The sequence below is a fragment of the Oryctolagus cuniculus genome, chromosome 5, assembly GCF_051225735.1.
Source record: "Oryctolagus cuniculus isolate XC-2025 breed Fujian yellow rabbit chromosome 5, ASM5122573v1, whole genome shotgun sequence".
In the NCBI taxonomy this organism is placed as follows: domain Eukaryota; kingdom Metazoa; phylum Chordata; class Mammalia; order Lagomorpha; family Leporidae; genus Oryctolagus; species Oryctolagus cuniculus.
The window spans coordinates 41,110,702-41,124,466 of record NC_142871.1 but is presented as its reverse complement, the minus strand read 5'-3'; the positions used below and the strand labels follow the sequence as shown (position 1 = coordinate 41,124,466).

Below are 13,765 nucleotides of genomic sequence, written 5' to 3'. Positions count from 1 at the left end.
GATTTCACAGGAATTAGGGATGAGGCCATAGGCTCTTTATTTATCACAGGAACTAATCCAGCTCTATCAAGAAAAGTCAACAATGAGTGAGAAACAATATTTTTTATCAGAAATTCTCCCTCACTTCTCAAGATTTCTGGGGTATTCTGTAGTTTTATAGTATCACTATATGTTAATTTTTATTGCAGTTCTAACACTGGACTGCCAGGTGCTTAAGTGTAGACTTAATTACACTGAAAATGGCAATGTGTACATCTCAGACCCTCCATAAAATTGTTAAATGAACAGATGTCCCTTCCAATACACACCACCTCCTGAACCTCCTTCCACTATTCTAAGATATTCCCCTGTAAAATAATGTATTATATGGCGAGGCCAAGGCAACTTCAGCTGGCTGACAAGGTCACAGCAGAAGGTGTCTCAGCAAGGCGTGAGAAGGACAGCTGAGGTCTATTGGTGGTTTTAGGTTTGTTGGGAACTAGACCCTGCATAAGAAAGCCGGAGCTTCCTGGTGGTCCCACTAATGATTGCTAATCATTATTCCTATTTTAGGAAGTACTCCTATTTCATTATCCCCCAAATGCCCATTGCTTTGTAAATTCTAATCAAATCAAATGCTAACATAGGAGAACGGTTAATGCTTTAAAAGTTGAGCTGTTTGTGGAAAAGAGTCAAAAGATATTTCCCACTAGAATAAAGATAAATGTTACTAAAGCTTTAATTCAATATGTACTACAAATATAGCAATGGTTAGGATGTCAAAACTATAGAATAGATCTAAGTGAACCTTCAAATAAGTGCAATAAAGAAATTAGAGTTATAGAAAGAACTGCAAAGAGGGGATGCATTTATAAAAGGCCTGCTTTGAACTTGGGGCTTCCTATAAAGATTAGATTAGGAAAGTAATATTCTAGCTTATGTAGCCAATTTCTGCATAGCTCGACAGCACTCCGGGCCTTGGCATATGTGGGCAGCCCATTATCTCGCACCTGTCTGTGACTGTAACCCATGCTCTGAATATGCCCTTGGAAATCAAAGAAATTGTAATTAGAAAAAAATGGACAACAGACTTGTTATTGTGAGAAAAAAGAATCATTATTTGACTTATGATATAAAAATAAAGTCTGGTGCTCGAGAGCCAGAGCCCTGCCATCAGCCTTGCTGTGAGTTTGTCGCTCATTTCTTTGAGCCCCAACACTTGTCACACATTGGGGCACCTGGACTGGCTGGAGCTGGTCTCAGGCAATTATAGCATGTGATTTGCATGAGAATTAATGATATAGGACAATGTACATATTTGGAAAGGAAAGTAATTCAAAAGCAATAAAGTAAGTTAGATCACTTACAATTAATAACATCTCTGTTGAAAAAAAACTTTCTTGATTACTAGGAATGATAGTATTTTCCAGGAACTTAATTAATTTCATAATACTAATCTATTCTTAGATCAGTAAAGAAGAGTGTAAACAACACATATTTATCTGTGTAGAGTTTTTGATAATACACATTCCACAAACTTTATGGAGGCCACTCATACATATATATTTCAATTTTTTTGCAACAAAATTAATTTATCCTTTAACTCCATTTTTCCAGGTAATTTTTGAAGTTCCCTCATGTGTGTGTGTATGTGTATGTATGTGTTTGTGTGTGTAGTGTGTGTATTATTAAAGGCATGTTTTCATGGTCTCTCTGCCTACAGTCCTTCCTTAACTCGAACTCCTCTTCCACAGAGAAGGGGTGATCTTTCTAAAAGCAAATCCATTAGTCTCAGGCTGCATCATAAAACCAGCTAGATAACAGCTGAATCATGTCAGAACTAACCATGGCTTATCTGCCAGCTTTTATCCTACCACAAGTCCAGAGTTAGCCAATGATTCACTGAACCCATCTATATTCAGAAGCCAAAAAACATCAGTAATGTTTACAACTGGGTTAAACATGCAGTCTCCTCTGTTTTTACTTCTATTCATTTTAGTTTTTATTTATATGTCTATCCCTCCTGAGGACCAGTGGCGTATTTGCAAAGCAATGCCTGTAGAGCTTTGAAGACCTAATCCAACACTGTAAACAAAAAAAGAAGTCAACAAAAGATTTTCTGAATAGATAAATATATTTAACACAAATATTCTCTGCACAATATGAAAAACTAAATCAGATAACTACTCAATAAAAAGAAAGGAATCTCAGTCAAGATTTTAGTCTTTTAGATCTCTAAGAAATTAAGAACTATTTTCCTGTACTTCTCTTATGACTTTTTACTATTAGTTTTCTTAACTTTAATTAGGATAGCATTGCCTAAATTTTGAAACATGTACTGATATAAGCCTTAGTTTGACATCAAATTGTAACTAATTCTTCTATGGTTAAACTAAACAATTCAGAAGAGATGTTTGTTTTAACCTCTAGGCTTAGTGTCAATGGCAGTAAGTCTTTGTGATTAATAACTATCTTGGACAAAAGTAACAGTATGTGTTACCATGTTGTTGATGAAGCTACAACATAAAAACCAAAATTTCATTTCTGACCAGTGGCTTTTCTGTTGTTGTTGTGTTGTTGTTGTTGTTCCAGTTTTGGATTTAGGACTGAAAAAAAAGCATTTTAAGTATTTGCTTACATGTAAAACTGCTACTTTCTTTTTCATTGCATTATAGTCCTGCATGTTCCACTGAAAACCGCCACTGCCAAGAGTGTTGAACTTCAGTGTAAGTGTGCAGAGTAGTTTCCCCAACTATGTAAATACATTACGTTCTGGACACTCTGAACTATTGACCCACCTTATGAGGGAGATGTTTCTAAAATGTCATTTAATCATAAAACTGCTCCACAATGGCTTACCCAGCAGCAGAAGGTAATGTAAAAGAGCAACGTTAACATGCAATTGTCAGAACATCCAATGCAGACGATTTCTGATGATGGCATATTTTATTTCCATTTAATAAGAGAAAGGGAAACTTTATTTTCTTAGCTTCTGTACCAGATGGCATACCCAGAGGAAATAGACACACAGAAAAAAAAAAAAAGCTCACTTTCTCTGATTGTTCAATAGAGTTTTTGAATTACTTCCCATTTAATATCCCTTTTTAAAAATTTGTAAAATACCATAAGAAACATTGTCTAAACAATAACATGTGTGAGATATAAACTAACAGGTGAAAATCATACCCCTCAGGTTCACAGAAGAGCATGAGGCAAGCGTAGGTGGCTTCACTCACCAGAGGCTGTAATTACTACCTCTCCTAACTTAAGAGTTCCTGAAGCAGGTAATTGCCTTACCAAATGGTTTTAATGTACTTTAGAAAGAAAACCAAACAACAACAACAACAAAAACATAGCTTTGGCAACCATGCAGGACATTTTTAGAAAATAATAAAGTAAGGCACTTTTTGACACTTCTTTAACTGTTTGAAGTATTTAAAACACAGCATATATTGGAGTGTTCAGAAGAATTTATCGTGTTTTCAAGAAAAGTAAAGTTGTAAACATTAAGGCATGCTTTCTCAGGGTCTCATTTAGCCACACAGACTCCATTTTTTAAATTGTACATGCCTCCCAGATTTTGCTGTTCTTTAATCTATTCATAATACACCATCGCAAAAGGCAGTGGATCACAATGGTAGCATTAAAATGGAAAAGATCCAAGGTTTTTAAAGTACTGGAAAAAATGGGGTTAGGCCCTTGCTACCTGGCATTCTTGCACTGGACAAGCCATTGATTATCATGTTTTTCTCCCCAAGTCTTAAATTCACAAGCTACAAAATTAGAATCATACTATTTCAAACTTACAGTTTGATGTGAATACAAGATATCATGATAGCTGCACTTCCAATGTTGGTTCTAGAATAGCATCAATTGATATTTAACTATAAAAATATTTTTTATTTTATTAAAATGAAAAAAATATATTTTTCATTTAAAAATAACAGATGTATTCATTTAAATACATAAATAAAATCAATGAATAAATTTTACAGAAAACTATTCACAAACTTCTCCAAGTAAACAATATTTGCTATTGGGACAGCGCTGTGGCACAGTGGGTTAATGCCCTGGCCTGGAGCACTGGCATCCCATAAGGGCGCTGGTTCTAGTCCCTGCTGCTCCTCTTCCAATCCAGCTTTCTGCTGTGGCCTGGGAAAGCAGTGGAAGACGGCCCAAGTGCTTGGGCCCCTGTGCCACGTGGGACACCCGGAAGAAGCTCCTGGCTTCAGATCGGTACAGCTCTGTCCATTGTGGCCATCTGGGGAGTGAACCAATGCACAGAAGACCTCTCTCTCTGCCTCTCCTCTCTCTGTGTAATTCTGATTTTCAAATAAATAAATAAATCTTAAAAAAAAATTTGCTATTGACATAAGTGTCAATCACTAAAATACATCAAAATGAAATTTTAAATATAGTAAACAGTAACTAATTCACTCTTTTATTAATACCTAGTAAAACTGTGACTTTGTGGTGTGAAATGAAATGAGAATTTCTGGAAGGTAGAAAATAATCATTGTTCCTTTATAACTGATACTTATGTGAAATGAGTATCTCACACAAACATGTGGTTACAAAGTATTTATAATTATTCTTAAGGTTCCATGTGGTCTCACAATTCAGAAAGATACAATGCAAAAGAGAAAAGAAAAAGCAAAGCTCATAGAAGGTTTTGCTTTCTTTTGCCAGTTTACATGAAAAATGAATTTTTCTAGATTAAAAAAATAGTTAAGTGTTACACTATAACTGTTAATTAGATGGACTTTGCTTTAATTGTAGATCAGCATTCTTAGTGACTAGCCTAACAGTATTACAAATTATGAACAGATGTTCAAAAACAAAAGCTATTTTACAGGTACTTATGTTAGCATAGATTCCCCCACAATTTTAATTTTCATTTTCATAAACTAACACATTAAGTATTCAAGAATAAACATGTACTCAATAAAAAGGAAGACATATAGGTCCATGTAAAGTGACAGATACTTCAATATAATGCTGGATAGATACACAATGCATCTTTAAACAACAAAAATATTTTCAATAATAAACAATGTAATAAAAAAGAAATCAACTTAGATGAAATTATTTAGTTACTTTTAATAAATAGCTAACCATTCTTTCCATTATAATAATATGGCATAGTAAATAGCTAGGATATATGACTATACATTACTTTTTATTTTAGTTTATCCTTTTGTGCTCTCCATATGCTTCTATTTTAATCATTTTGTGTCAGGCATAGGGAGGACAATGACAAATCTTAAAGATGAAAGGGAAAAAAAATGTAAGGAAAACTTCTCTGTTTTACAGCTGATGTCACTGAGCTAATCCTCAACAACAGGATTTACTAAATAGAATAGTAATATCATCAAGGTATTGTCCAGAGTAACTTTTCCTATCTATGTTATAAGGTCTGGCCTCTGACTGTAACAAAATTATTAAGGAATACAATTTCCACATAGTAAAAAGGCAATCAGTATTTGCTTTAACTCAAAAAGTCTTCTCTCTCAATCATACTTTCACCTACACCTGAGTTTCCAGGACCCAGCACGTTCATCAAAATTACAATATAAGAAAAGAATTTTGAGTCATAACTATACCAAAATAACAATACGGAAGCATTCACATTGCTCTGTAATATGTCAAATGACACAATCAAGATAATGACTTACCTAATTCAGGAATTCTTTCACAAGTATGACTATATCATACTTTAAATAAAGAGAACTTTTAATATTAGGCATCCTCTGTGAGGTTCTTCACATGTCAGGAGGGCCTGCCATTCAGTCTTACCTGCACATTTGGTTCTGGTGATCAGCGGAGGTCCCGGGAGCCCTGTCCCTCCTTCACCAGGTCTTGTAAGCAGGACACGGATTTCATACTCAGTATCTGGATCTAAATGCCATAATTTGTAAGTTGGAGCATTGACTGCATGGGTTTCTGTCCAGGATCCGGATGTCATTCGGTACTCCACTTCTTTCAGGATAATGGGACCATCGCCAATGATGGAGTTGGCATTTAGTTGAATCAGCAAATAGGTGGGCCCAACACCGAGCAGCTGGGGAGGAGCAATGGGTCTTGGTGGTTCTACAAGAGAAGAGTATGAACTCCAATTACTTAAAACTCTAAAGCCTCATAATATACCAATATATGAATATCTCCCAGAGTCTAAAGTCTTAATGACTGATTTATTTAGGATCACATGATAAATATTTGAAAGAATACCAGGACATGAGTGGTCTGGCAACTGCACTTTTAAAGAGAAGATAATGTGTGAGAGGTTGGTTTAAGAACATTTTAACTTAGCACAAGATTCATTTTATTAAAAACATTCCTCTCCAGGAGACAAACTTGTAAAGACACAGTGAACAAGGAAAATAAAGAAAAAATGTTTAGAGCTAGATAGCTCTGATTAGCAATCTGGACAGAATAGAGCTGATCTTTGATACTGATTTCATTCATGAAATACAGCCAACTGTTTATTTTGGTTTTGTTTTGTATTGCTCTTTAAAATTTTCCAGAGTTCAGAAAGGTGTATAAAAGAAGACAATATAGCAAAAGCTGAACTGGAAGCTGATGCTAGGTCCTGACTAGTTCCCACATACCCACCTCAGAGTGTAAAAAACAGAAATTCACACCTGGGCAAAATCACAAATCACCACACATCACTGGCCTTTGGGAATTGCACAGGGTAAGGCAATGCATAGGACATTCAACTCACATGTGGAAGGACTTAATTTTGGATAGCTTAAGATATTTTGTTTGGAAGATACTTTGGTAAACATTATTTTAGTGTTTCAAGGATGCCTCAGAGCATTTCTTTACCCATTCACAACAATGTACCCAAAGTAAGACACTTCATACAACTCACAGACCTAGCTCTGTGGGTAGGGTCTGTTCACCGGGAATGATATGCAATGAAGTTCTAATCAGTACATTGTGATCAAGTTAGGTTTTCTTTGAATTTCTAGAACATTTCTCACACTTCTCAGGGAAGTTAAAAGACTTTAAATGAAAATGTTAATAATGGTGTAATTGCTAAAAATTTATTTAAATACAATTTTAAGAGAGCACTGCACACTTATTAACTGCAACCACTCAATACTGCCTCACCCTGATCTACCATAGGTAGTGGGGACTGGAGAAAATGCACTCACAGGCAAGTTAGGAACACACAGTAACTTTCAAACTAGATTTTACATTTTAATAATAATACATTGAACAGAAAGATACAATGCAAAAGAGAAAAGAAAAAGCAAAGCTCATAGAAGGTTTTGCTTTCTTTTGCCAGTTTACATGAAAAACGAATTTTTCACTGAAGCCTCTAGTATGCTTTTTAAGTCTGGCTGATTACAACTCTAGTTTCCACCTAAAAAGCCTCTGAATTATAAGCATCCCTAGTAAGTGGTAAGACTAGCTGGTCTAGATTTCTGCAGGGTGCGGTCCTCTTCAAGAATATGGCCTCAAAGGTCACATGACAAATATTTATTGAGTACAAACTGCTAGAAAGTTCTACATACTGGCTACACATGCAATATTGTGAAGGAGACACAGTAACAGCATATCAATAAAATCCTTATTTTAAACTGAGAGTTATGGAAAAATCAAACAGAATATTATGATGAAGAATAACAGGTCAAGCTAACATTTTTTTTTTCTATCTCAAACCACTTGAATAATGTAAGGTACTCCCCTCAAATACAGCTCTTTATGGCAATAGCTTTCAAACGAGTTTACAGTAGAACCATATGATCTTGTGATTCTCCTGTGTAAAATCCAAATAAAACTCACATGTTCTATAAACTGTACTAGTATACATTTAAATTTTTTTTTACTTCTATAGAAAAGTAATTCTCCATAGGACCTTTGTAAAATGTAAACATAAAACTGTTTTCTACTTGCTGCTTTGTAATAAAGAGTCAAAATTGTGTAACCAGTCAACTATTTCAATTTCACAACTGAATTCAATACAGAATTATTCTCAAAGGAAAAAGTTTAAATAAAAACAATCTAAGCTTCGTTTTCACTTATCAGCAAAAATAGGATAGAACTAAGCATTTCACACCACAAATTCCACAAACTTATTTAATACTTATTTAATACCATTTAAATTGAGAATTTTTAAAAGTTTTGGTAGAAAAGGAAAATTAAACTAGTCCCTAAAACTAAGCTGAAATGCAACTGAAAAGAAAAATGAATGTAATAGGAAAAATGCAAATCTCTTTCCAGTCTATCTAAAAGTTACATATACTTTAAGAAGCATTCTGTGTGTTGTGGATAAACTGAGTTGCCACATTTGTCCAACATTTGTTCTCCTTCCAGACGGCTCATATATCAACTAATTTAAATGGGAAACAATCCTGAATTCCCAGCTCACTAAATTAGTCATCTGAGAGTAGCAATGCTTCACTCGTTTTTTTTAAAGATTTATTTTATTTATTTGAAAGACAGAGTGACAGAGAGAGAGAGAGACAGAGACAGAAACAAAGAGAGAGAGAGGGAACTTCCATCTGGTGGTTCACTCCCCAAATGGCTTCAATGGCCAGAGCAGAGCTGAGCTGATCTGAAGCCAAGAGCCAGGAGCTTCTTCCAGGTCTCCCACGTGGGTACAGGGGTCCAAGGACTTGGGCCTTCTTCCACTGCCTTCCCAGGTGCATTAGCAGGGAGCTAGATGGGAAGTGGAGCAGCTGGGATTTGAGACAACGCTCACATGGGACATTGGTGCTGTAGGCTGGGATTTTAACCTGCTGCACCACAGTGCTGGCCCTACTTTGCTTATTTTACAACACAACAATGACCTGAAGAGATCGGCTATTTGACATGAAGTACAAACAGAAATGATTTTCAAATAAAATATAAGTCACAAACCTTGGCTATAGGTATTCTGAAACCTTACTTTATATGTATGTGTTTCACATGTTAAATCCATTCTACCAAAACCCCACATACTCTTGCCATGAAAAATAAACAGGAAACAAGAGAGCAGAAGATGGAATGGAGAAAAATACCAGGAAAAGTCTATAACAATGCACAAGTATTAGAAATAAGAATATAATAAAGCATACTGTTTCTCCCATGATTTATATGTTCAAGGAAGCTACATATAAAAAATGAAATTTGGAATCAACAGGCCTAGTTTTCAAGCAAAAAATACACAGTAATATCGGAGTAAATCAGAATCTATAACTTAACTTTGCATTACAAATTCTTTGTTGGTTAACTATGCACTGTTTGAAGAATTTTAAAAGACTACAGTTCTAAATACATCAACGCCCTGTGATAGTATTTTTCTTTGTTTTCCAAGAGAACATACATATTTTAAAATCAGAAATTAATATTCAACACTAGTAGTATATGTAAGTGAAGAAAACAGTATGATATAACAGGTTCTTAGCATAAAGAAGGACAGCAATACACTCTAATCGCTTTCACATCTCACTCCCTGTGGTCACGCAAAAGAAGGGGTAAGAGACAGTCCAACAATCAAAGCAATAGCTCAATTTTGGAACTATGGCAATGTGAAGAGTGTCTTAGATGTATATACATTGATTAACAGCAAGTGTAAAAAGTAAAGCCTTGCACTGAGACTAATATACTGATACAGACTAAATGTTCTACACTGGAGGTAAAAAGTAGCCTTAGATTAGCATACATATTTTGTTTTCAGGCCCTTGAGAAATGGAGTCTTATTTACAAAAATCTCTATTCATTTCAATAAATTATGCATGAATTTTAATCAGGTAGCAAATGAACAAGTAATTGTTCTGCAGCAATATTAATATTTTCCATAACTTAATACATTTTCAGACCTAGAGCCACTATGCCAATAAATCCCAACTGCATACTCGGTATCAGCTGAAGCATGCAATCCTCAAAATACAAGATAAACGTTGCTGGTGTTACCAATTAATTTTCAATTAATGACTTACTTTCATTATTCTAGAACTGAACCTACTATAAAATTCCAATTATATATTCAAATTGCTTTATTTGTTTTTATTTTTCAAATAATTCTTAAAGGTGTCTTGAAATTAAGTGGATCATTATGGAAGTAGATTCTTATCCAATTTCTCCCATATTCACAAACATGTATGGCTTAGGAGATACAGTTAATCTACAAACACATGTGTCAGTTAGATGATCCAGTTAATTAATAAAATGCAAAATGAGAAAAAGAAGCCATAAAGACAGAAAAAGTCAGTAACAAAGTAAATGCAAGGCAAATAACATTTATTCATTTTTCCAAACAGATACTAAACAAGCTTCAGTCCTACTTCATCATGGCTGTTTTACTTATTGTCAATGAGGACTTGACATAAAGTATCATTAGTTTAACCCTCCTATTGCAGATGTAGGCAATGCTATTTCATTAGACTTTGATGGCTGCTGTGAAAAATAACACAAACTTGCAGCTCAACCCCACAGAAACTTAGTCTCTCACAGTCTAGGAAGCCAGAAATCTGAAGGCAGTAACACTGGATCATAGTGAAGGTGTCCGAAGGCCATCCTTGCCCCAAAGCTTCTAAGGAAATTCATTCTTTGCCTCTTCCACTCTCAGCAACTCCTGGTATTATTTGTCTTGTGGTCTTATTATTTTCTGCCTCATTACTCACTTTGCCTACTCTTCTGACTGGACTCAAATCTCTCTCCTTTCCATGTATTTTGATACTTATGGTTGCATTTAGGGCCCATATGAGAAATTCAGGACATATTATTTAAAATTATTTAATCACCTATATAAATATTTTTCCATATAAGGCAATACTCAGAAATTCCATAGAACAGTACATTTGGAACACATCACTTACGAACAGAAAGTAATTCACCTAAAACTCACAGCAGTGGAAATTACAAAAGAGCAAATAATTTATTTGCTGTAAAAAGAAATGAAAATAGAAATGATAAATTGACTACCAGAGAAACCATTCCTAGTTACCACGTCTAAATTCTCAAAAATATTCACCTTAGAATATTTACATGTTGGAAACAATTTTTAATTCTTATTTTGATGCCATTTGGGTAAAAGAATGGATCACTTCAAATTTTAATTTATTGTATTTCGTTATTATCCTTCTCACTGAAATACTAATCCAGTTCTGGCTCTTTGTTAAATAACAAATGCACTAACTTCATACTTCTCGCTTAAGTTTCATTGCTATAATCTGGTGGATGTTCCAATAAAGAGAATGGACATAAAAAAGACTGAGAGAAGGAAGTTTGAAACATTGTATGATACAGTTAACATATTTATGTGGCAAGCTACCCGGTAATAATTTTTAAATGATTGTAAATTATACTTCAATGGTATAACAAAGTAATTTAATGGCACTTGAGTGAGTCAAGAATCCTGAAACAATATCACTGATGAACATGAAAATAACCTTCGATCACATAAGAAATGGAGATCAGATTTTTCATGATTCATTTTCCATAGATATATATTGTCATATATGTGACAATATGAGTTACAATTTTCTTTAGATGTTAAAATACAAAATATGCATTTGAAAGTTTCAGATTTATTCAACAATGTTTCTCCAGCGGTTGCAGTTTATGAGCTGTAACCCAGACATATTTATAACAATGTTCTTTCATGATTTGCATTCTATTATCTTTTGATACTTAAATTTATATTCCTAACAAGTTCCTTAGGGAGCCAAATAGGTTTCTGTTCACTTTCATGGATATTGTGTCATGATTTTTGCTCATATCAATGATAAAGTCAGCAATTTCTAAAAATTTTGTTTAAATAGACTTTTTATATAAAATTTCTTTATAAGTTGGTATTGTTATATTTAATATCTATGCAATGACACAATTAAAACATAGTTTTTTTAATTGATACATACACAATAATTGTGATTTTAATATATTTTAGTCTAAAATTACAATAAAATTCCTATCAAAATCAATCAATCCGATTTTTTCCAATCATATCAGTCAGGTGACTCATCAGCTTACACTAATCAAAGTTATGGCTAAGACATTGGGTGAAAACTGTTCAAATCTTTACTTAGTATAGAGTTGACCTTCTGTATATAAAGATAATTAAAAATGAATTTTTTGACAGTCTGAGTTAGACAGTGAGAGAGAGAGAGAGAGAGAGAGAGAGACAGAGAGAAAGGTCTTCCTTTTCCTTTGGTTCACGCCTCAAATGGCCACTGTGGCTGGTGCGTGCGCTACACGCTGCACCTATCCAAAGCCAGGAGCCAGGTACTTCCTCCTGGTCTCCCATGTGAGTGCAGGGCCCAAGCATTTGGGCCATCCTCCACTGCCTTCCCGGGCCACAGCAGAGAGCTGGACTGGAAGAGGAGCAACCAGAAGAGAATCCGGCGCCCCAACCGGGACAAGAACCCGGGGTACCCCAGTGCTGCAGGTGGAAGACTAGACAAGTGAGCTGTGGCGCGGGCCTAAAAATGAATCTTAATGAAGAATGGGATGGGAGAGGGAGTAGGAGATGGGATGGTTTGCTGTTAGGAGGGTGATTATGGGGCGAAGAACTGCTATATCCAAAAGTTGTACTGTCAAAATTTATATTTATTAAATAAATAAAAGTTTTCTATAAAAAAGACATTGCAAAGTTTAGATGTTGTCAAACCTAAGGCCCCTATGTCAGTCCCTAGGAGATATTTTTATCTTTTATGTTTATTTTTAATCATCACTATAAAAATAAATGCTGCCAGGATGAGATTACAATGAATTGTAGAAAAAGTGGACGTGTTTCTCACTGCCTACACTCACACTATGTCACAACTTCTGAAAACCAGGACATAAGTAGAGGCACATGATTTCATAGGGGTAAGTAGGTAACCAGGTAGAAAATATTAAATCCACGGCCTATGCTTACTCATCATGTTATCATTCCTATTTCCATCAGTCAAACAGCAATGGCACAGATTGGTCAGCAAGAGAGTGTTACTCCTGTATAGGTGATCGTTTATTGAAACAGGTTTGACCAGTGTCCAGGAGTACACACTTTGTTCATAAGCAAGTGAACTTGTAACAATGACCTTTGCAAACAAAACATCAATATTTCCTAAGCAATAATAATGTGTACATTACTTTATATGTGTTCATAATAATTCCATTTCTAAGAATTTAGGGCAGAAACACAATAAAAACATTCAACAAGAAACTGGTGAAGCATGTAATGATATATCTATTAAATCTCATTCCAAAGAAGCTTTAAGAATGCAAATTATGAATATTAGTAATTTTCACTAAAAAAAGACAAATTATATACCCTTGTGGGGAGGATCAAAAACCACCACAAAAAGAAGAAAATACACAAAAAGCTAACAGTGGTGGAACTGTGAGTTCACGAACGAGTAAGCTTTTTCTTTTATATCTGTTTTCCAATAAAATTTGTAATGTAATATAACTGTGAACGTTTTTCACCATTACATTCCCAGTACTTCCTGCTGTGTCTGAAAATATCCAGTACTATGCTTATGGAATGAATGAACAGCTGAACAATGCATTGAAGAAAAAAGCTACTTGTGACACTATAGGAAAAAACTATCTACATACATTGAACCTGTTCTAACCAAGAAAATGTATGCTGCAACTTCAATGTGAGAATTATCATCTGAAGACGGCAACACTAAAATGTTGTGTATTTTTTATTTAACTTATTTTCAGATGCTGAAATTAACTACTCAAAAAAGATTTACTCTGGCATAGTTTGAACCAGAGAGCTAGCCAACTGCTGTGACATTGATACACAGTACCCACAAAATGTTACTATTTAATTAAAGGAGTTAGTTGAGTGGAACAAAAGAAC

At 34.6% G+C, this 13,765-nt stretch overlaps 1 protein-coding gene across 17 annotated transcripts in view; it reads right to left on the bottom strand.

Annotated features, from left to right (window-relative positions):
• The window catches only part of PTPRK (protein tyrosine phosphatase receptor type K), a 604,334-nt gene that overhangs the window by 243,620 nt on the left and 346,949 nt on the right, over positions 1-13,765 (bottom strand). For all 17 annotated transcript variants that reach the window (XM_089332697.1, XM_089332699.1, XM_089332700.1 and 14 more), the window contains exon 7: positions 5,776-6,069. In XM_089332697.1, the coding sequence (XP_089188823.1) occupies positions 5,776-6,069 (294 nt within the window). The remainder of the gene's footprint in view (positions 1-5,775; positions 6,070-13,765) is intronic.